The sequence below is a fragment of the Stomoxys calcitrans genome, chromosome 2, assembly GCF_963082655.1.
Source record: "Stomoxys calcitrans chromosome 2, idStoCalc2.1, whole genome shotgun sequence".
Classification (NCBI taxonomy): Eukaryota; Metazoa; Arthropoda; class Insecta; order Diptera; family Muscidae; genus Stomoxys; species Stomoxys calcitrans.
Window position 1 is genome coordinate 216,758,008 of NC_081553.1, and position 25,512 is coordinate 216,783,519.

General features: G+C 35.9%; 1 protein-coding gene across 1 annotated transcript; it reads right to left on the reverse strand.

The window, feature by feature from the left end:
• Nucleotides 1-21,662: 21,662 nt before the first annotated feature.
• Nucleotides 21,663-25,113, reverse strand: LOC131994860 (uncharacterized). Its single transcript, XM_059361824.1, has 2 exons — nucleotides 21,850-25,113; nucleotides 21,663-21,778 (listed from the first exon to the last, which is right to left on the reverse strand). Exon 1 carries the CDS (start codon nucleotides 25,090-25,092, stop codon nucleotides 22,315-22,317), a length of 2,778 nt encoding a protein of 925 aa, XP_059217807.1. The 5' UTR covers nucleotides 25,093-25,113; the 3' UTR covers nucleotides 21,663-21,778; nucleotides 21,850-22,314.
• Between the last annotated feature and the right edge of the window lie 399 nt (nucleotides 25,114-25,512).

Genomic DNA, 25,512 nt, shown 5'->3' on the forward strand with positions numbered 1-25,512 from the left:
CGTGTGATCTATTTAATATCCTGCTGATGCCAGATGCAGATGTGAATAGATATGACACACTACTCACAAGACAACACATGCTACTCGCCTATACCGACGACATCGATATCATAGGTGAAAATGGGTCTGGCAGTAAATGGAGATAAGACGAAATGGATGGTATCACCTCCCAAAACGTCCTGTACAACCGATCAGATAAAGAGAATAGAGAAAGTTGGGAACCACAACTTTGAGACAGTCAGTAAGTTCATCTACCTCGGCACCGCCGTAACCGGAACGAACGACACCAGTTTTGAAATAAATCGAAGAATAGTACTGGCAAACAGATGCTACTTTGGATTAAGTAAGCAGTTTAGAAACAAGGCCACCTCTCGACAGATAAAAATCACACTATACAAGACACTGATACGTGTGTTGTTATATGGTTCCGAGTCATAGGTACTTGTGAATGAGGCAGTGCTTGGAGTGTTTGAGAGAAAGATTCTTCGTAAAATATTGGAGTGTTTGAGAGAAAGAAAGAAATTTATGGACCTGCGTGCATTGATGGAAAGTATCGGCGTCGTATAAACCGCGAGCTGTATGACGACGTTAGCATACTTAAACGTATCAAAATACAAGGGTTGCGTTGACTAGGTCGTGTTGCCGGAATGATTGAAGAAGCTCCAGCGAAGTGGTCTTTTGAAGGCGATCACGATGGTACACTCAAACCAGGACGGCCAAGAGCCCAATGGAGAGATCAAGTGGTGAGAGGCACCTTGAAACTTGGCGTCAGAGATTATAAAAGGAGCGCAGAAGATCGAGGCATTTGGAAATTTCTACATTCGGTTAATGGGACATATGTTCTGTCATAGCCAATTAAAATAAAGTTAGTATTATTGGTTGCCCAAAAAGTAATTGCGGATTTTTTAAAAGAAAGTAAATGCATTTTTAATAAAACTTAGAATGAACTTTAATCAAATTTACTTTTTTTTACACTTTTTTCCTAAAGCAAGCTAAAAGTAGCAGCTGATAACTGACAGAAAAAAGAATGCAATTACAGAGTCACAAGCTGTGAAAAAATTTGTCGACGCCGACTATATGAAAAATCCGCAATTACTTTTTGGGCAACCCAATATTTTCTTCGATCGAAACCCTATTTCCTTTAAATAATGTAATGTTAAAGTTTTTCATTTGGTCCTTTTAATAAATAAATACATTTTATTCTTTCAAAGCGTTTATATATATTTTCTTATTAACTTTTGAAAATTAATTTCTATTTTTTTTTTTTATAAAAACACAAATTTTCTACTCACTTCACTTTCAAACGATCCTAAGCGCCATGTGGCCTATTGTTTTCCATACAGACTTAGAATAAATATACAAAACGAAAAGAATCATACGAATAAAAACTCAAACTGCCTAGTGGTCATTATAAAATCCTAAAAATGTTTATTCAAGCAAACCTGGCGACAAAAGCAAATAGACTTAAGGCCTAGTCTGTGTACTTTAAAGATTAAAACTGCACGTATTTGATGTAACATTTTGAGAGACAAAAGTGTGTGTTTGAACCTTTATGACGTTAAAGATCTTTGAAATGAAACAAAATAAATAAATAAACGACAATGGATTTAATTTCATTTGATCTAGGGTTTTGGAAAATATATTTGGGAAAATTATGACAAAATATTGAATAACTAAATGGCTACGATGTGTTTAAGTTGGGGGGGAAATTTTATTAGAAACAAATGGAATGACTTTGCCCTTTAGAGGCATCAAAAATTAAATCGTAAGATTGAATTATGTGGAAGCCATGCCATCAATACAGGCCTATGAAACACGAACTGTGATACCTAAGCTAAGCAAGCACTGTACCAACTGCTACACAAGTTTAAAAACGATACACAGATTTGCATTGAAACCATACCTTAACACACCTAGAGCGATTTGATTCACTTATAGTACAACTCACACTGACCTTCTTCAATAAGAAGTTTTTATGCAAAATAATGAATAGAAAACTTGATTGCTTAGGAAAAGAGGTTGCTTTTGGCTGATAGGTTTTGCCACGTCGTTTTAAAATGTTACTATTGGGTTGCCCAAAAAGTAATTGCGGATTTTTTAACAGAACGTAAATGCATTTTTAATAAAACTTAGAATGAACTTTAATCAAATATACTTTTTTTACACTTTTTTTCTAAAGCAAGCTAAAAGTAGCAGCTGATAACTGACAGAAGAAAAAATGCAATTACAGAGTCACAAGCTGTGAAAAAATTTGTCAACGCCGACTATATGAAAAATCCGCAATTACTTTTTGGGCAACCCAAAAGAAAAGCAGAATTTTTCTGAAGTCTGCTATGAAAAAGGATAAAAAAATTTACCACAACCAAGTATTAGACTTCTAATTTGACGTCTTACAGCTACAGTGCTCAGTGCCAAAAACAAAATGAGATATGTAAAGGTCTATGTTTTTGTGGTATTTGTTCAGAAATTTGTTTGGATTTTCATTCTTTCAAATTGGGTTTTTTTTTTATTATTTACCAAACGTGATGACACACATTTTGTAGCCTTTGCATATTTGTTATGGTTTAGCTAGAGCTAGTCAAGGAGATATTTTCTAGCTTCAATGTGCCGTCTTAAGCATAGCTCAAAAGGATCAGGCAGTTGAGCGGTTGGCTTTACCTGCTTATTAAGCAATCATTAGCAGACCTTAAACAAAAGAAAAGAAAAAAATGACCAAACATGACCTGGTCATGAAAACAAAAATATTTTTGTTTTGATTTTTGTTTTATTATTGAGAAAACAGGAAGTTGAGAGAAACTAAAAGCAATCGGTTTGATAAAAACCCTCAAATTTTAATAACGAAACATGAAAGAGATTTAAATTTTCGGCTAGGCCAAATCTTCTATACCCTCCACGATGGATCGAATTTCTGTGCACGATTTCTCCCAATAAGAAGAAACGAAATAAAAAAGCATAATAATGGGAGATCATACGAGAAAGCCCTATGGCCTTTTTCTATGTATTTGGACATCAATTGCTTCCTCAACAAGTAAAAAAAGGAAATCGAATTTGAGCTATATAAGGTTATAGATATCGATGTAGGCATAAGGTATCGATATAGGCAATACTTGATACAGATGTTGAAGATCACAGCAGAAGCCATCATGCAGTTATAGACAGAAGGAACCAAACTATAGCTGTTCATAGGTGAAATCATCATGCAAAATTGAATTTAAAAAATTTTCTGTTATCGAAAATTTAAAATTTTATTGAAAATTACAAAATTTTAATGAAAATTACAAATTTTATCGAAAATTTAATATACTATAAAAATTTAAATTTTTATCGAAATTTTAAAATGCTATCGAAAATTTTAAAATTTTTTCGAAATTTAACTTTTATCGAAAATTTTAAATTTTATCGAATATATAAAATTTTATCGAAAATATAAAACTTTATCGAAAATATTAAATTTTATTGAAAATTACAAATTTTTTCAAAAATTTAAAATTTATCGAAAATTTAAAATTTTTTCGAAATTTTAAAATTATGTCGAAAATTTAAAATTTTATCGAAAATTTAAAATGTTATCGAAAATTTAAAACATCGGAAATCAAAAATTTAAAATTTTATCGTAAATTGAGATTCCATTGCAGGATATTGTTCGGCTTTAGACCATTGTTTAATGCTTTCTATACAAAGAATAGTATATATATTGTAGTATTTTATCGAAAATTCAAAATTTTATCGAAAAATTAAAATTTTATCGAAAAATTAAAATTTTATAAAAAATTTAAAATTTTATCGAAAATTTAAAATTTTATAGAATACAATTTTATACAATAAAAAAAACTAAAATATATAACATATCGAACCAAACTATAGCTGTTGGAGGTCATAGGTGAAATCATCATGCAAATTGGGATTTAAAAAATTTTCTGTTATCGAACATTTAAAATTTTATAGAAAATTTTAAATTTTGTCGAAAATATAAAATTTTATCGAAAATTGAAAATTTTGTCAAATTTAAAAATTTTTTGGAAAATTTTAAATTTTATTAAAAATTTAATATTTTATGCAAAATTTCAAATTTTATCGAAAATTTAATTTATTATAAAAAGTTTAATATTATAATTTTCGACAAAATTTTAAATTTTATCGAATATTTAAAATTTTATCGAAAATTTTATTGAAAATATACAATAAAAAATAAAAAAATAAACTAAAAAATATGACATATCGAACCAAACTATAGCTGTTGGAGGTAAAATCATCATGTTTCTAGCAACAACACACTTTTGCTGACTTTTTAATGTTTTTTTTGCTATACTATTCTTTGAATAGAAAACATTGAACAATGGTCTACAGCCGGACAATATCCTTTAATGAGATCTCAATAAGATTTTAAGACCAAAGATGAAAGAGCAAACAGACTTGAATTTTTATTGCAAATTTGAATTTTCATTGCAAATTTTAATTTTCGTTGCAAATTTGAATTTTCATTGTAATTTGAATTTTCATTGAAAATATTAATTTTCATTGAAAATATTAATTTTCATTGAAAATTTGAATTTTCATTGAAAATTTGAATTTTCATTGAAAATTTGATTTTTCATTGAAAATTCGAATTTTCATTGAAAATTTGAATTTTCATTGAAAATTTTAATTTACATTGAAAATTTGAATTTTCATTGAAAATTTGAATTTTCATTGAAAATTTGAATTTTCATTGAAAATTTGAATTTTCATTGAAAATTTGAATTTTCATTGAAAATTTGAATTTTCATTGAAAATTTGAATTTTCATTGAAAATTTGAATTTTCATTAAAAATTTGAATTTTCATTGTAAATTTAAATTTTCATCGGAAATTTAAAATTTTATAAAAAATTTGAGTTTCCGTCAAAAATTTAAATTATTAATCGAAAATTGCAGCTGTTCATCGAAAGCTTGAATTTTATAGAAATTTTCTTCAAAAATTTTAATATTTATTGAAAATTTGAATTTTTATTGAAAATTTGAATTTTTATTGAAAATTTAAATTTTTTACCGAAAATTTAAAATTTATTAAAAATTTGAATTTTCATCAAAAATTTGAATTTTCATCAAAAATTTGAATTTTCATCGAAAATTGCAATTGTCATCGAAAATTTGAATTTTCATCAAAAATTTTAATTTTCATCGAAAATTAGAATTTTAGTCGAAAATTTCAATTTTATCGAAATTTTCATCAAAAATTTGAGTTTTTAATAAAAAAATTTATATTTTTAAACGGAAATTTGAATTTTCTTTTCTTAAAAATGAACTTTTATTGAAAATTTGAATTTTCATTGAAAATTTGAATTTTCATCGAAAATTTGAATTTTTATTGAAAATTGCAATTGTCATCGAAAATTTTAATTTCCGTTGAAATTTTAATTTATCGAAATTTTCATTAAAAATTTTAATTTTCATTGAAAAATTAATTTGTTATCGTAAATTATAAATTTTATTGAAAACTTAAAAATGTATTAAAATTTTTAATTTTTATCCAATATCTATATTTTATCTAAAATTGTTATCTTAAATTTTATCTAACTTTTATCGAAAATTTAAACTTTTATGAAATTTGAATTATCATCGAAAATCTAGATTTTTATCGAAAATTAAATATATTAAAGAAAATGTTAACTTTTATCGAAAATTTAAAATTTTATAAAAATTTAAACTTTTTTGAAATTTTCATAGAAAATTTTAATTATCATCGAAAATATGAGTTATCGTTAAAAACATAAATTTTCATTGAAAATTTTACTTTTTTATCAAAAATATGAATTTTCATCGAAAATTTTAATTTTTATCGAACACTTTAATTTTTATCGAAAATTTAAATTTTCATCGAAAATGTTAATATTCATTAAATTAAAAAAAATCAAATTTTCGAATTTTTTCGTAAATTTGAATTATCATCAAAAATTTGAATTCAAATTCTATAAAAAGTCCGTGCTCTACTCATAAATATCTTTCATTTGATACCCATATTGTTTTGATCGGTAAAAATGTGCATTTGAGTGTGTTTTGGGGTAGAGTTTTCCTCACGATTAATTAACCCCAAAGTTTTACATCAATTTTGTGTTTAGTGGTTCGAAAAAATGTTTCACCGGTGGTTATCCCCTCCTAATGCTGGCACATTTTTGAGGTACTGAAGAGAAGTTTGTCCCTGTTCCGTAATGGAATGTTTATGGGCAAATTTGCATTTTGTAGCAGAACACTGTGTGCAAACTTTCACCCCATTCGGACAACAATGGCGGCCTCTAAGGGCTCAAGAAGTCAAAGCGGACGATCGGTTTATATGGGAGCTATATCAGGCTAAAGAACAAATCGGACCACACTTGCCACGATTGTTGGGAGGCGTAACAGAACGATTTGTGGAAGATTTTAGAAGCCAAATCGGGAGATCGGCTTATATGGGAGCTATATCATGTTATTGACCGATTTTGATTGAACTTACCACTTAGTATGTTTGAGGTTATAAAACATTCCGTTCAAAATTTCAACCAAATCGGATAACTATTGCAGTTTCCAGTGGCTCAGAAAGTCAAATAAAGATATGGGAGCCAAATTTGCAATCCCCTACGACCTAGATTAATGAGAAGTATCTGTGTAAAATTGCAAGTGGCCAGCTTTACACGTTCGAGAGCTATCGTATATTATACAGACTGACGAACGGACGAATATGGCAAGATCCACTCAGAATGCTAGACGGCACAAAAAGGATACGCAGAAGGATGGACATGGCTAGGTCGAATCAGGAAGCATTTCTGAGTTATGCCATACACAGCCAAAGCAGTGGCTTTAGGTACTGTACATATTTTATCAACAAATGCCATATAAATGTGTTCAAAGTCGATGCTTAGACTTAAAATCTTCAAAGGGATCCCTTATAAAGTATTACATCTGTTAACGATAACCCATCGTATCGGAACAGGTTATCGTTAACCTATAGTTATAATATTTCGTTTTTTACTTGGCAGCTCAAAAGGAAGAAGTAGAGGGTATCCGTTTCAAAGAAATAATGTTTGTATTTTGGGAAGCTCAAAAAAACTTATCGTTAGATACGTTAAAATACCAATAAAATTGGAATTTTAAAGTATGTATTATTTTATACGGCATTAATCGATTAATTACTGTATATAGATTTGAATTGATTTTTAATAAAAATTTTAATTTCCATTGGAATTCGATTTTTCATCGAAAAATTTATCGAATTAAAATTATCGAAAATTAAAAGTTTTTTCAAAAACTTTGTTTTAATCGAGAAATTGGATTTTCATCCAAATGTAAATTTGATTTTTTTGAATTTTCTTTGAAAACTAAAATTTAAATTTTATATGAGAACTTAATTTTTATCTAAAAATTTTTTAAGGTTTGGCGGCCTCCAGAATTGTTTCACTTGTCTGGAAGCCAACAATGTGGTAAAAAAAATTTAAGTGAGGCATTCCACATTCTGGTAAATAAGCATTTTCTTATTTCTTGCCTTGTTCAATCATTTCAAAATGGAAAAAATAAATAAATTAAAACTAAATTGTATTCGTTCAGTGCACGTTCCAGGGACATTACGTTAATATTTCAGTTTGCATGGTCATCAAAATCCAATAAAATATGATGAGGCCTTACGAAATTGCCATTCAACCAGAACACACGCCTAGACTGAGTGTGAAAATGAAGACGACGCATATGAGGGGTAAAATGCCAGCACAGAAGAAATGGAAAACTAAAGCACTTGAGAACTGTAATCGCCTTACAGTCACCAAAGGACTATAGGACCTGAGGTTTGTTCTATTAATTGGCGTCAGTTACTCATAAAGTGTGGGAATTTTAAAAATGTCCTGTATATGAAATGGATTAGTTGCAAAATATTGGACAATATTTCTATACACTACTGTTTTGTGAGAAATATCGTAAGGCAGGATATGTGTTTATGGAGCCAGAAAAGTGTACAAATGGGGTGTTTTATGAACACAAGTCTCTATCTCTCAGTGGCAAAAGTCATAAAATCAAGAAACGATAGTTGCTTGATTTCTTATATGAAAATCATTGTTCATATTTTCCTGTATGAAATATGATCTTGCAAATTTTATGGCATTTTTATGGATTTTCAATTGTTCTAAACGATTTGTTTAGACTGTTTTTTAAACGGCGACTATGATCTTTTATGAGTTTTATGAGAAATATAATCATGGCAATATGTCGTCATAAAAACCATTAAAATGCCTTTGAATGCAGACAAAAACACTTGTAGTTCCCTTTGAAGAATATGCATAAAATATTAAAATTGTAATAGCCATAACGAAGAAAAAATGTTATTTGTTGTCGGTAATAAAATATGCAACCCAACAGGCCATTTAACAAATGGGGTGTTGGCGACCTTTTGGTTTTATGACATGTATCAACGAAATCGTACATTGGATTACCATCCAAAAAAATTTGTTTTGTTGAATGGAAAACAAGTAAAAAGGCGTTAAGTTCGGCCGGGCCGAACTTTGGATACCCACCATCTCGGGTATATATATAAACCACCTTTCGCCAGAATCTGGTGAATAATGCATTATTTATGTCGCCATAACAGCTATATCGAAATGTGGTCCGATTTGGAACAAATTCGACACGTATATTGAGTGGTACAAGTCATTTTTCAGTTTTGCAGAACAAAATATTGGTCTGTTTGGTAGCCATATCCAAATATAGAGCGATCTGAACCATATACGACACAGATGTCGAAAAGCCTAACATAGGCCACTGTGTCAAATTTGAGCGAAATCGGATTATAAATGTGCTGTTTATGCGGCCAAAACCTTTAATCGAGAGATCGGTTTATATGGCAGCTATATCCAAATCTGAACCGATCTGGGCCAAATAGAAGACGGATGTCGAAGGGCCTAACACAACTCACTGTCCCAAATTTTGGCAAAATCTGGCAGTAAATACCCCCTTTATGGGGCCAAGACCTTAAAACAAGATATCGGTCTATATGGCAGCTATATCCTAATCTGAACCGATCTGGGCCAAATTGAAGAAGCATGTCAAGGGCCCTAACACAACTCACTGTCCCAAATTTTGGCGGAATCGACAATAAATGCGCCTTTTATGGACCCAAAACCTTAAATCGAGAGAGCTCTATATGGACGATATATCCAAATCTGGACCGATCTGAGCCAAATAGAAGGTGGATGTTCGAAGGGCCTAACACAACACACTGTCCAAAATTTTGGGAGAGATCGGTCTATTAATATGAACCGATCTGGGCCAAATTGAAGACGGATGTCGAAGGGCCTAACACAACTCACTGTCCCAATTTTTGACAAAATTGGACAATAAATGCGCCTCTTATGGGCTCAAAACATTAAAAAAAGAGATCGGTCTATATGGCAGCTATATCTAAATCTGAACCGATCTGGGCCAAATAGAAGACGGATGTCGAAGGGCCTAACCAAACACACTGTCCCAAATTTTGGCAAAATCTGGCAGTAAATACCCCCTTTATGGGCCCAAGACCTTAAAACGAGATATCGGTCTATATGGCAGCTATATCTAAATCTGAACCGATCTGGGCCATATTGCAAGAAGATAAAGGGCCTAACTTAACTCACAACCAAATTTTAACAAAATTGGATAATAAAGGTGGCTTTTATGGGCTTTAGACCCTAAATCGGCGGATCGGTCTATATGGGGGCTATATCAACATATATCCTATCTTCGAACTTTACCTGCTTATGGACAAAAACAGAATCTGTGCAAAGTTTCACCTCAATATCTCTATTTTTAAAGACTGTAGCGTGGTTTCAACAGACAGAGGGACGGACATGGCCAGATCGTCTTAGATTTTTAAGCTGATCAAGAATATATATATACTTTATAAGGTCGGAAATTGATATTTCGATGAAATTTTAGCCAAATTGGACAAAAATTGAAGCTACCAAGAGCTCAAGAAGTCAAATCGGGCGATCGGTTCATATGGGAGCTATATCAGGTTCTTGACCGATTCAGACTGTACTTGGCACAGTTGTTGAGAGTCGTAACAGAATATTATATGTGAAATTTTAGCCAAATCGGACAAGAGCCAAAGAAGTCAAATCTGGAGATCGGTTTATATGGGAGCTATATCAGGTTCTTGACCGATTCAGACTGTACTTGGCACAGTTGTTGGCAGTTATAACAGAACACCACATGCAAAATATCAGCCAAGTCGGACAAAAACTGCGGCTTGTAAGGGCTCAAAAAGTCAAATCGGGAGATCGGTTTATATGGGAGCTATATCCGATTCTTGACCGATTCAGACTGTACTTGGCACAGTTATTGAAAGTCTTAATAGAATACTACATGCAAAAATTCAGCCAAATCGGACAAAAATTGAGGCTTCCAGGGGCTCAAGAAGTCAAATCGGGCGATCGGTTTATATGGGAGCTATATCAGGTTATAAATATGCTCAATTTCAGCCAAATCGGAAAAAATTGCGGCTTCCAGAGACTTAAGAAGTCAAATCGCGAGATCGGTTTATATGGGTGTTATATCCAAATCTGATCCGATATAGCCCATTTACAACGACTTATGGGTACTTGCGAAAGCAGATGAGGGAGTACTGGGAGTGTTTGAGAGAAAAATCCTTCGTAAAATATATGAACCAGTTTGTATTAATGCAGAAAATAGGCGTAGTATGAACCACGAGCTGTATGACGAAGATGTCATAGTTAAACGCATCAAAATACAACGGTTGAATGGATGTTGTCAGAATGGATGAAGAAGCGCCAGCAAAGAATTTTTTTCAATGCGTTCACGGCGGTACACAAAAACCGGGACGGCCAAGAGCCCGATGGAAAGATCAAGTGGTGGAGAGATTTTAAAATGAGCGCAGAAGATCTAGGCGCTTGGAACGCTATTCTACATTCGGCTAATGGGACATATATTCAATCATAGGCAATTTATGTAAGTAGGCATAGCAGATGGGTTCATAATCCTCCACAGTCAGCATTCGTAATAGGGTATTTTCGGTGGTCACCCATAGGGATGGCGATGAAATTCCCCCTATGGCATGCCCTGCGCACCCTTTTCCCTTACATTTATGCCATGGGATTCTCAGTTTATCATTGAAATTTTGCATTTAGAGAAAATTTCATTGAAATTTTGTCTTAAAAGAAAATTTCATTCAAATTTTGTCTTTAGAGAAAATTTCATTGAAATTTTGTCTTTAGAGAAAATTTCATTGAAATTTTGTCTTTAGAGAAAATTTCATTGAAATTTTGTCTTTAGAGAAAATTTCATTGAAATTTTGTCTTTATAGAAAATTTCATTGAAATTTTGTATTTAGAGAAAATTTCATTGAAATTTTGTCTTTAGAGAAAATTTCATTGAAATTTTGTCTTTAGAGAAAATTTCATTGAAATTTTGTCTTTAGAGAAAATTTCATTGAAATTTTGTCTTTAGAGAATATTTCATTGAAATTTTGTCTTTGGAGAAAATTTCATTGAAATTTTGTCTTTAGAGAAAATTTCATTAAAATTTTGTCTTTAGAGAAAATTTCATTAAAATTTTGTCTTTAGAGAAAATTTCATTGAAATTTTGTCTTTAGAGAAAATTTCATTGAAATTTTGTCTTTAGAGAATATTTCATTGAAATTTTGTCTTTAGAGAAAATTTCATTGAAATTTTGTCTTTAGAGAAAATTTCATTGAAATTTTGTCTTTAGAGAAAATTTCATTGAAATTTTGTCTTTAGAGAAAATTTCATTGAAATTTTGTCTTTAGAGAAAATTTCATTGAATTTAAGTCTTCAGAGAAAATTTCATTGAAATTTTGTCTTTAGAGAAAATTTCATTGAAATTTTGTCTTTAGAGGAAATTTCATTGAAATTTTGTCTTTAGAGAAAATTTCATTGAAATTTTGTCTTTAGAGAAAATTTCATTGAAATTTTGTCTTTAGAGAAAATTTTATTGTAATTTTGTCTTTAGTGAAAATTTCATTGAAATTTTGCCTTTAGAGAAAATTTCATTGAAATTTTGTCTTTGGAGAAAATTTCATTGAAATTTTGTCTTTAGAGAAAATTTCATTGAAATTTAGAAGCCACGCTATGAAACACGAACTTAATGCCCACGTTTTGTGTAAAACCAAGTGTGAAATATTCCACCTCAAGATCTACAAAATCATTGCAAGACGTAAGGATTAATAAATCATTTTTTTGTTTTTTCTCAATATTGTCCTTTTCCGAAATAATGTCCATTCTCAAGAGATGTTTAAAAATTCATTGAGGGAATGCTACAGCAAAAACAAGTGACACTTCATGTTCATGGTTCATTAGTGATTTATTGTGGTTGTGGCTCAGTTATTCGCCCTTTAGCTCACTTAAGGGGCTGTTTAAATATTTGCCTCAGCACGGACAAGTGTTTGTGTTCAATTCTATTCAACTTTGTTTTTATTTTTTGTCTCTGTGGTTTTGGAGGTTTCAACAAAAAATTAAAAAACAAAAATGGATTAGTTTTTTGAATTAATTCACATGGGTGTATGGATGGCTTAACGTAACCATGTGAATGGTTTTTCTATTTAACAACAACCATAACGCTATTAGTCTGCCAGTTTACTAGGGTTTCAATGTTTTGGCTGTTAATTTGTAAAAACCTAAATGTTGGTTTTCCAAGAGCCGCTTATAGTCGCCCACCACCAATGCATGCTCCCATTACATATTTAAGTGGGGACATACAATTATAGCCTCGCCATAGAATGGCGATGACGAAGACAGCGTCTTCAAGCGCTGGGTACTGTGGACTCCTCCATAGGTTATTGCAATGAATTTCGTTCAATGATTTTGCTTTGTTAGTGGCGGTGTTATCAAATATGTGACGCTTAACCGTGCATGACATTTGGGTGCCACCATGTTGATGGCTTGCTTGTAGAGCTCTCTTTGTTACAACACTTGGATGACACCTTAAATGTTGTTTCTAATACCGTTGTGCAGCTTTGTTGTGTTTTTTTTTTTTGTAATTACTATGGGAAAATTATATGTTTGATGGGTTGTTATGATGTTAGGTGGCCTCAATAAGCGGTAGTTTTGGCATAAAAGCTAGAATGGCGTGTTTGGGTCTAAGCTTTTTTTGGCACAACTACAAAAAAAATCGCCATATTAAATTAAAAAGGGCAAACTTCTCGTCGAGGAAATCGTTGTGCAAAATTTTGGCAAGATTGCTCAAAGATTGGAAAAATCCGCTTGTAGTGGCGTGGAGTGAAAAGCGAGCGATATACATATACGACAACTATATCTAAATCAGGGCCGATTTCTTTGAAAATCACCAGTAATGTCGAAAGTCATAAGAAAATCTTTCCTGCCAAATTTCGAGAGAATCGGTTAAAATATGAACACTTTATTGCAATATTTCTCAAAATCGGACGAACATATATATGGGAGCTATAGCTAAATCTGAACCGATTTCAAGCAAACTTCTCAGATACTGTGGCAGTCATCGAGGAAAGCGTTATGCAAAATTTTGGCAAGATGGGTCAATAAATGCGCTTGCAGTGGCTCGTGGAGTGAAAATCGGGCGATATACATATATTACAGCTATATATAAATCTGAACCGATTTCCATGAAATTCACTAGCAATGTCGACAGACATAAGAAAATCCTTCCTGCCAAATTTTGTGAGAATTGGTTAACAAATAATTATTTTATTGCATTATTACTGCAAATCGGATAAACATGTATATAGGAGCTATATCTAAATCTGAACCGATTTCGAGCAAACTTTATGAACATTGTGGAAGTCGTCAAGGAAAGTGTTGAACGAAGTTTTGAGAAAATTGGTCAATAAATCCGCTTGCAGTGGCTCTATGAGTGAAAATCGGGCGATATATATGTGTGACAGCTATATTTAAATCTGAACCGATTTCCATGAAATCCACTAGTAATGTCGACAGTCATAAGAAAATCCTTCGTGCCAAATTTTGTGAGAATCGGTTAACAAATAACCATTTTATTGCATTATTACTGCAAATCGGACAAACATATATATGGGAGCTATATCTAAATCTGAACCGATTTCGAGCAAACTTTATGAACATTGTGGAAGTCGTCAAGGAAAGTGTTGAACGAAGTTTTGGGAAAATTGGTCAATAAATGCGCTTGCAGTGGCTCTAGGAGTGAAAATCGGGCGATATATATATATGACAGCTATACCTTAATCTGAACCGATTTCTATGAAATTAACCAGTAATGTCGAGAGTCATAAGAAAATCTTTCCTGCTAAATTTCGAGAGAATGGGTTAACAAACGACCATTTTATTGCATTATTACTGCAAATCGGACGAACATATATATGGGAGTTATATCCAAATCTGAACCGATTTTTTCCAATTTCAATAGGCTTCGTCTCTAGGCCGAAGAACATGCCTCTACCAAATTTTATGATGATGGGATGAAAATTGCGACCTGTACTTTGTATATAAATTAACATGGACAGACGGACGGACAGACAGACCGATAAACAGACAGACGGGCATAGCTAAATCGAATCAGAAAGTGATTCTGAGTCGATCGGCATACTTATCAATGGATCTATCTCTCTTCCTGCTGGCGTGCCGCAGAGCGACACCTCGTTGGAGAGAAGTTTTTACATGGCAAAATACCTCACAAATGTCGCCAGCATTAGGAGGAGATAACCACCGCTGAAAAATTTTCTGATGTTCCTGCCAGGATTCGAACCCAAGCTTTCAGCGTCATAGGCAGACATGCTAACTTCAGCGCTATGGTGGCCTCGGTATATACGGCAGCTATATTCAAATATATTCCGATCTTGACCATACTTGATAGTGATGTCGAGGGGTGTACCGTATTTCTGCGAAATCGGGCAATAAATGCCCTTAAAGGGCCCTAAACTATATATCGGTAGATTGATAAATAGGCAGCTATATACAAATATAGTCCGATCTAGACTGTTGAGGGACACAACATAACTCGCAACTTCAAATTTCAGGCAGCTTTTATGTGCCCCAGATCTCAAATCGATAGATCGATATATATGGCAGCTATATCCAAATAGAGTCCGATCTGAACCATGATCGGTACGGATATTGAGGGGTACACCATAACTTGTTGTGACAAATTTCAGCGCCATCAGGCAATGAAAACGGCTTTTGTGGGCCCAAGACCTCTAATCGGGAGATTGATATGTAGGCAGCTACATCCAAATATAGACCAATCTAGACCATTCGGGGTACGAATGTCGAGGGGTACACCATAATTTGCAAATTTTATCGCAATCGGGCTATGAGTACGGCTTTTATGGGCCCTAGACCTCAAATCGGGAGATCGGTATATATGGGAGCTATATTCAAATATAGTCCGATCTAGACCATGTTCGGTATGGATTTCACAGGGCCACAACATCACACGCTGTGTCAAATTTCAGCCCAGTCAGGCAATGAATACGGCTTTTATGGATCCTAGACCTTAAATCGGGAGATCAGTATATATGGCAGCTATACCCAAATACAGTACGATGTGGACCTGACCTTAGATTTAGGAAGCTGTCTGGATGGACGAGGGCCAACGCACAATGGGATAGAATCGATAAGAACATGTAAAAAATATTGGGAAATATTGGTGGAGATAACGCTTTGGAATTTGAATGGTTAGAGCTGAGGTGTAATCGAGATCATGTGCAAAATTTGTGATCCGATTTAATTTTTTTTGCTGGATAGTGCTCAAAAATCCCCACATAAAAGTCAGTTTAAATTTTGAAAATCAGACCACAAATGACGATTTAACAGCCCGCACAATTTTTCGAAATGCCTAGGTGACAAACTTAAGGGCTCTGCCAAAAGGCGTCCGGGCTACTTATGGCCTTGGAATTTTGCACATGATCTCGTTTCCACTAAGGAACAGGGGATAATTTTTTCATATCAATGCGTGCAGTCTGATTAAAGTTTAAGCTCAATGATAAGGGGCCTTCTTTTTTATTCCGAGTCGGAACGGCGTGCCGCATAGCGTCCTTTTCACCAGGAGGACGAAGCTGGGTGTTTTTTAAAAACCCTGTCCTGGATGGGGGAGCTAACCCTTTCTTCGGAGGCCAAGTACTTTGCCGTGATTTTGGACCAGTAACTTAGTTGGAGAGAAAACGTCAAAGACAGGTTTAAAAGGGGACAGAATGGGCGCTACTCTTGTCTCGATAGGAAGGAGTTGAAGCCTGAGACCGGAAGGAGTTGAGGCCTGAGACCGAAGACGGTGCAATGGATGTTTACGCGAACGTTCGGCCAATTCTCACCTATGGTTGTCTGGTGTTGCACAAAACACTTGACAACTGTTTTCTTCGCAGAATGATCGAGAAGGTGCAGGGTACCGCGGCAGTGCTAATAGCTGGGGCAAGGAGAAGTGTTCCGAGAGAAGCGCTAAATGTCATTTTCGATCTTATGAGACCGGAAGGAGTTGAGGCCTGAGACCGGGGACGGTGCAATGGATGTTTACGCGAACGTTCGGCCAATTCTCACCTATGGTTGTCTGTGGTGGCACAAAACACTTGACAACTGTGCTCTTCGCAGAATGATCGAGAAGGTGCAGGGTACCGCGGCAATGCTAATAGCAAGGAGGGCAAGGAGAAGTGTTCCGAGAGAAGCGCTAAATGTCATTTTCGATCTTATGCCGTTTACGCGAACGTTCGGCCAATTCTCACCTATGGTTGTCTGTGGTGGCACAAAACACTTGACAACTGTGCTCTTCGCAGAATGATCGAGAAGGTGCAGGGTACCGCGGCAATGCTAATAGCAAGGAGGGCAAGGAGAAGTGTTCCGAGAGAAGCGCTAAATGTCATTTTCGATCTTATGCCTTTGCATCTATAGGTTGGGAGTGTGGCAACAAAGTTCGCCATCAGACTGAGAGAGTCAGGTACATGGCGATACTCTAACTTGGCCCATTCTTCAGTTCTGTTAAGGGATGGTGTTGCCGCGCGGCACCATGCTACAAGTATACGGCGCGACTGATTATATACCAAGGGAGTCTTTCCTTAATAATGAGTAGGAAGTCGTTTTCCCAAAATGGGATATCTGGGTTGGAGATACCCCAACCTTAACTGGATGTGGGCACTGGACCAGAAGTCTTCATTAAATTCCTTTGAATCACGGGAATCTTATAGACTTTTGTGCGGGTACAGTGTCTTTCAGGCGGAGGTCTTCGCGATCCTGAAGGCACTGGAGACGATGTTGATGCGGGAGCGGCGGCCCGACCAGACCCTCACGATATACGTGGCAAGTCAGGCGGCGTTAAAGGTTCTGGCGTTGGGCAGCATGAGGTCAAAACTGGTTAGAAGATGCAAAGAGCTTCTTAGAACCATGGGAAAGGCTGTCAAGCTCTGCTTGGTTCCAGAACATCAAAGTGGCGAGGGGAACGAAGCGGTCGACGAGCTGGCCAGGTATGGATCATTGATTGCCACAGATCTTGCTATGGAATCAGTGAAACCTCCACTTTGCGAGCTTCTTGGTAAGGTGGAAACCATTAACGATAACTGGGCGAATAAGGCAAGGGCTGGTGCTTTAGGTTCTAGGGTGTCAAAGGTCCTGTGGCCGAATATTTCGCCAAATAGCGGGGCTTATCCTGGGGCTGAACAAGCATGCCTGACTGCTCATTGCAACTTAAGGTCTTTCACATCGAGCTGGGTGCTGGGGAGAGGCAGATTTCTGCAGGATTTGTGATGACAAGAAGGAGTTGGAGACATTCCACCTCCTGTTATGTTGCAAATTCTTATTTGTCCATGAACATTCCATTAAGGAACAGGAGCAAACCTCTCACATATCCATGAGGGCTGAACGATTCAAGTTTAAGCTCAATGATAAGGGGCCTTCTTTTTATAACCGAGTCCGAATGGAGTGCCGCAGTGCGACACCTCTTTGGATTGAAGTTTAACATGGCATAGCACCTCACAAACGTTGCCACCATTAGAAGGGGAAACCACCGCTGAAAATTTCTTCTGATGGTTTCCCCAGGATTCGAACCCAGGCGTTCAGCGTCATATGCGGACATGCTAACCTATGCGCTACGATGGCTGCCAGTATTAGGAGGGGATAACCACGGCTGAACATTTTTTCTGATGTTCTCGCCAGAATTCGTACACAGGCGTTCAGCTCAATTGATATGGGGCCTCCTTTTTATAGCGGAGTCCGAACGGCGTGCCGCAGTGTGACACCTCTTTGGGGCGAAGTTTTTATATGGCAAAGTACCTCAAAAATATAGCCAGCATTAGTAAGGGGATAACCACCGCTGAAAATTTGTTTCTGATATTGTGGCCGGGATTCGAACAGAGGCGTTCAGCTCAATGATAAGTGACCTCCTTTTGTATGCTGCGTCCGTACGGCGTGCCGCAGTGCAACACATATTTGTAGAGAAGATTTGTACATGCCAACATTACATGGGGATAACAAAGGCTGAAAAACTTTTTCTGATGTTCTCGCCAGGATTCGTACGCAGGCGATCAGCTCAATGATATGGGCCCTCCTTTTTATAGCCGAGTCCGAACGGCGTGCCGCATTGCGACACCTCACCATTATTCTCAGCAGCTAGTATGTCATTAACTCTGAGTATTGCAGATATATCTGCATTACTTCCACCAACACGAGTTTCTCATTTTTTGGGGCTTTGTAGCATCATCAATGTTGTCCTTTGGGGAAAATCTTTTCAACGGTGGGAAATTAAAAATTTCTACCAAGTCCTTTTTGAATCCCAAACATGACACTTGCTTCATAAACCAAAAAAAAAAGCAAATCTCAGGAGAGTTAACCTAGGGGTAGTGTTACGCATGCGCATAACCTAATAAGGTGTTAACTCTATGACAATTCCCATATTGGTATCCAATAACAGGCATGTAGATGAGAGGCAAACGAGTAGTAAACATTGACTGCCTATTTTGACATATTTATGATGTAACAGGGTAAAGGAAAACCTCAAATTGTCACAATGACACTTGGAAATATTCAAAATGAAAACGAAAGTCTTTCTTAGGAACCATAAACAAAAAATCAAAAAGACTCAACTGCAAGTACAACATTAAAACTCACCAAAAACTATGCGAGAGTTAAAGTGCTCCTCTTCTAGTTGGACTGTCCTGCCATTAGAAAGCAAGTGCATTCTTTAGTTTATGTGTATATATCTCATGTTATCTTTGTTGATGTATTTATGACTTTGGTTTAAAATCTCAACGATGAACACAAATATTTGGTTTTGTATTGCATTAAACTAAAACCAACAACAATTGCCAATGGCGATATTCTAGTATATGATCCTCATAAAATTCGTTTGTCTATATTTTTGGGTATTTTATTTTTTTTTGTAGTTGTAGTCTGATTTACCCATTTATGTTTTAGTGCATGTTTCTCCGCTATGACTTTTTTAATAATTTCATAAATTGTCTGTGGACACACGCACGCATGCGCTGCCGCCTTACTCTTCTTGCCCAGTATTCTCTTTGGACAAAAGGCCACTTGAAATTTGATATCGATTTTTTTCGCACTTCATATTTTTCCTGTTTTTTTTTGGGCATTCTTCTTAAGAACTCCTCTCAAACGCTCTTATGAACTTACTCCACCATTTGGTTTGAGAAGAGTTTATAAAAAATTTTCATTTGCCTTTTGGGGCTCATTATCACTGTGTTTATGAAGTAAAAATGTAAAAAATTGTGTACCACATATCTGAAAAGAAGGAAATCTTAGCTCGCATAGTTTATGAGCTTAATAAAAATGGGTTGAGAAAATGTCCTTAGCACATTACTGGTTCAAGTGGCTTATATTAACAAAAACTTCGAGTAATAATAGTAATTATTATTTTATACCCATCACCACTACTGTGGTATAGGGTAATATAACTTAGTGAATTAGTTTGTAACCCCCAAAAGGAAGAGAGATAGACCCATTGATAAGTATACCGATCGACTCAGAATCATTTTCAGATTCGATTCAGCTAGATCCGTCTACCTGTCTGCCTGTCTGTCTGTCCGGGTGTCTGTCTGTCTGTCTGTCCGTCTGCATGTCCGTCTGCCTGTCCGTCTGTCTATCCGCCTGTCTGTCCGTACAAACTACAGGTTGCAATTTTAATTCGATCGTCTTCAAATTTGACACAAGCCTATTTTTTGGCCTAGAGACGAAGCCCATTGAAATTGGAAAAAATCGGTTCAGATTTGGATATAGCTTCCATATATATGTTCGTCCGATTTGCAGTAATACTGCAATAAAATGGTCATTTGTTAACCGATTCTCTCGATTTTTTCTTATAACTCATAACATTACAGGTGAATTTCATAGAAATCGGTTCAGATTTGGATATAGCTCCCATGTATATGTTCGTCGGATTTGCAGTAATAATCCAATAAAATGGTAATTTGTCACCCAATTGTCTTGAAATTTGTTAGGAAGGATTTTCACTTGACTCTCGACATTGCTGGTGAATTTCATGGAAATCGGTTCAAATTTATATATAGCTCTCATATATATATATCGCCCGATTTTCACTCCTGTAGCAACTACAAGCGCATTTATTGACCAATCTTCGCGAAACTTCGTACAACGATTTTCCCAACGACTTCCACAATGTCTATAAAGTTTGCTCGAAATCGGTTCAGATTTAGATATAGCTCAAATATATATGTTCGTCTTACAGTAATACAGTAACACTGCAATAAAATGGTCCGATATTACCTATGAATTTCATTCCCGATATTACCTAAGAATTTCATAGAAATTGGTTCCGATTTGGATATGGTTCCCATATATATGTTCGTCCGATTTGCAGTAATAATGCAATAAAATGGTCATTTGTTAACCGATTGTCTTATGAAATTTGTTAGGAAGGATTTTCACTTGACTCTCGAAATTACAGGTGAATTTCATGGAAATTGATTTATATATATATATATGTATATATATATATATATATATATATATATATATATATATATATATATATATATATATATATATATATATATATATATATATATATATATATATATATATATATATATATATATAGACTAGCTTGATCGGGCCCGCTCCGCTGCGCCTTCTTTTCCTTGTAGTATTTATTTTCGACCTTTAAAGAGCCTTTAGTGAAATACTATGCAAGGAAAATAGTATATCGCTTGACAAACAGTTTAACAATATAAGTGTCTTTATCTGAATCCCATATGATCTTCATTGGTCTACGAATTTCAGTTTGGATGTAAGGTGTACTCCATTCCTAAAATACTTTATTTCAGCCCGATATTCTTATGATATCTACTTTAGGGGTGTTTTCGGTGGTGAGATGATATCCCAGACACTTGGCCCTGAAAAATATCAACATCGTGCTCTTCTTTCAAATACCATTTATTTAAACCCCACATTGCCATTGCCTTAGGGGAGTTTACACGATTAGGCGTCCCCCAAGCACATGGCCCCAATATAGGTTATCAAATTAGTTTTCTAATCTCAAATACCTTTCATTTGAGCCACATATTCCCATTGTCGAAAATTTGTTACCCTTTGGGGGGTGTTTTGGGAAAGGGGTGATGCGCTAAATACACGGTCCTACATATGGATATCAAATTCGTATTCTACTCCCACATACCTTTATTTGAGCCCCATATTGCGATGGTCAGTAAAAAACTGCTGTTTGTGGGGTGTTGAATTGCCTTTGTAAGTTGACCCAAAGGGCTTTGGAAGCAGAATCAGGATTCTGCTAATGAGATCAGAGGATCGCTTAACTCCACTATGAGGCACGGGAGTTGTCGTAATACTACGGAGTTGACCTTGTAGCTGAAGCCTTATTATTGAAATAAAAAAAGTGCTTTTGTAGATTTCAATGTGCTTTATTATACAAAGATTTGGCTTAACTTTTCAAAGCGATACACTTGACTGGTTGCACACTTTCCTTTGAATTCAGGGTAGACTCCAAGTTTCTTACAACGGTTCTTATGTGAAACAAATTAATGCTCAGGGAGATGTTGTAAAAAAAACCAATTAGAACGATAATGTAATAACTAGAGGAGTGCAATAGTATTGAGTAATTGAGAAATGAGTGAATGTTTGAGAATGAGATAGCTTAAATGTAATTTTTGAAACGTATCCATTAGTGCTCTTCGTGAGCGGGCATTCTGTGGTAAGTCAAGGAAGGTTTATACTACAAACTTGTTGAACTCGCTTCAACATATTCCCGCCTCAAAGTGAGGCCTCTCCTTCAAATCAACAGTGTCGTGGGTATTCACTGCACTAGGTAATGGTAGCGACTGGCATTGACGATCTGAAAGTAAAGAATAGAAAGGAGCATATACAAGTGAATAAATGGTATATTATAAGTGATCATTCAGTTGGCGTAGTGTTTTGAGTCGGTAAAACACATAGCTTAACGATTGGTCGAGTGATGGTTCCACTTTGTGTCAATATTTCGGCTACTCTGACGTTGTTGTCGGAGCCATAGTGAACTTTTGTGACTCTTCCAAGCCTCCAGTCGGTAGGGGGTAGTAACTCGTCTTTAATCACAACAAAATCATTGATTTTAATATTATTTTTTGTGGTTTTCCATTTAATGCGACGTTGTAATTCAGTAATATACTCCGTCTTCCATCGTCGCGCGAAAATTTGTTGCAGTGCCTTTAGCCGTTCCCAACGATTTAACAGTGAAATGTTGTCTTGTGCAATGTTTTGAGAGGGCTCGACGATAATTGGTGCACCGCGAAGAAAGTGGCCCGGAGTTAATGGGTTTAGCTCATTAGGATTTCCGGATATAGGCGATAAGGGACGGGAGTTTAATATTGATTCGACCATTATCAAAAGTGTTGTAAGTTCCTCGAATGTTAGTGTATGAGAAGCGGCAACTTTTTTTAAATGGGTTTTCATGCTTTTAACGGCCGCTTCCCATAATCCGCCCATGTGCGGTGCGTAGGGTGGAATGAAGGACCAGTTAAAACCATGAGTAGCATACTTTTCAACCAGAGATTGTTCGGCAGATTTTAAGAATTCATGGTGTTCTTTTAGAAGCTTATAGCTTGCACCGACAAAGTTCCTTCCATTGTCGGAAAAAATTGTCTTTGGAAGACCTCGCCTTCCGGTAAAGCGGGAAAACGTCGCGATAAATGCCTCGGAGGATAATTCCGAGCAAGTCTCCAAGTGGACGGCCTTAGTGGAGAAGCACACAAATACGGCTGCATATCCTTTCAACGTTTTTGAATTTCGGACTTTCGATGCTCGAATATTGAAAGGTCCCGCAAAATCGACACCGGTAAACGTAAAAGGCAAGGAGAATTGGACGCGCTCAGGTGGAAGCGATGCCATTATCTGATTTTGGAAACGATGCTTGACGATAGTACATGGTTTACAATTACGAATACATTGGCGGATAATATTTTTAACTCGAGGGATATAAAAGCCTTGGCGAATTGCTCGGAGCATGGTGTGATGCTCAGCGTGCAAAAGGATACGATGGGTGAATTTTATCATAAGTTCAGCCAATTTCGATTTTTCAGGTAGAATGATTGGATGAATTTCTTCATAGCTAAGACCACAATTCGTTAGCCTGCCACCTACTCTCAATAGACCGGTATCGTCGATAACTGGATTAATCGCGAGAATTTTGCTTTTCTTGCTAATTGGCTTTTTCTCGCACAGAGCTTCAAGTTCTCTTGGAAACGCGACTTTTTGTGATAAGTGGATTAGACGACGTTTCACGAAATCAATCTCGTCGTGCCGTAAGAGTGTACTTGAAAATGTTTCTTTCCTTTTCGATGACTGGTAAAATCTGAAGATATAGCATATAACTCTAAGACATCGATTGAATGATGAGAACCTGGAAATAATTTCTTCTGCGTTTTCTGAGGTGTGATAACTGCAGACTCGTTTCGCTTCGAGATCTGTAGGCTCAAATGTTCGTGGTTTTGGCCAGTGCTGGTGCGGTTGAGACAGCCACGAAGGCCCATGCCACCAAAGTTGGCATGTCGACAAATCTAGAGGAGCGCACCCTCGTGAACCAAGATCAGCTGGATTTTCGTCAGTTTTTACGTAATTCCACTGACTTATATCTACCACGCTTAATATGTCACTAATCCTATTGGCCACGAAGGTCTTTAATGTCTGTGGGGACTTTTGTAGCCATCCAAGGACAATGGATGAGTCCGTCCAAAGAAATAATTTGTGTTCTATCTGTACGTCATTTGATATACTTTTGATTAATTTCGTTAGCAAGTCTGCTCCACATAGTTCTAATTTAGGGATCGTGGTTCTTTTTAAGGGCGCCACTTTTGTTTTGGAGACTAATAGGTTTGAATAAATGTCGCCATCTGGATGAACAACTCGGATGTATACCGCTGCACAATACGCCTTCTCTGAGGCGTCACTAAACCCATGAATTTGAATTGACGCTTGAGGCGAGAATTGAATCCATCTTTTAATTTGTATGTCTGATACATGTTGTAAATTTTCAACAAAGGATGACCAGCGTTGAAGGATGGGCGCTGGTACACTTTCGTCCCATTCTAGCCTTTCTTCCCATAGGTCTTGCATTAGCATTTTTGCGATGACTATAGTTGGGCCCAACCAACCAAGTGGATCGAATAGCTTCGCTATGGTGGATAGTATTTTCCTTTTCGAAGTGAACTGATCAATTTCGATAGGTTCAACTGTATAATAGAAGAAATCGGCCATCGCGTTCCACCGAACGCCTAAAGTTTTAATAGAACTTTGATCTTCGATATTCAGGAATTCTTCGCTAAGAAGATCTTCGCGGGGCCAGCTTTCTAACAGAATCTTATTGTTTGCTGTGAGTTTTTTTAATGAAAATCCCGCAGAAGAAAGGGATCTAACGAGTTGTTCTTGTTTAACTTTGGCTTCCTCGAGGGAATGAGCGCCTGACAAGACATCGTCTACATAGATCTCATTTTGTAATATGTTTGAGGCTTTGGGGTATAGATTCTTACAATCTTTGCTTAGCTCCAAAAGAGTACGAATGGCGAGAAAGGGTGCCGCATTCACGCCAAATGTAACTGTTTTTAAGCGAAAGACCTCCACTGCTTTGTCTTCGAAAGTACGAAATAGAATTTGTTGGTATTGCTGATCGTCTTCATGGATCCATATCTGACGGTACATCTTTTGGATGTCACCGTTAAATACGTACCGATAATATCGCCAGTTGAGAAGAACTTTCATTAAGTCTTGTTGTAAGATTGGCCCAGTATGCAAAACGTCATTTAATGATAGTCCAGAGGTAGTCTTTTTAGAGGCGTTGAACACCACGCGTACTTTGGTAGATTTACTTTCTGGCCGGATGACGGCATGGTGGGGCAAGAAGTAGTTGTGGACCTTTGGTGATTTTTCTTCTTTCGGCTTTGCAGGGACCATGTGTTCTAACGCAATATATTCTCTGAGAACTTTGTCGTATTCATATTTTAGTTCTTGATTTTTGCTTAAATGTTTCTCCATTCTGCAGTACTGGGCGAATGCCATATGTCTCGAAGACCCAAGGAATTTTTCGTCAGGAAATTCCTGTATGAAAGGTAGTCGAACTAC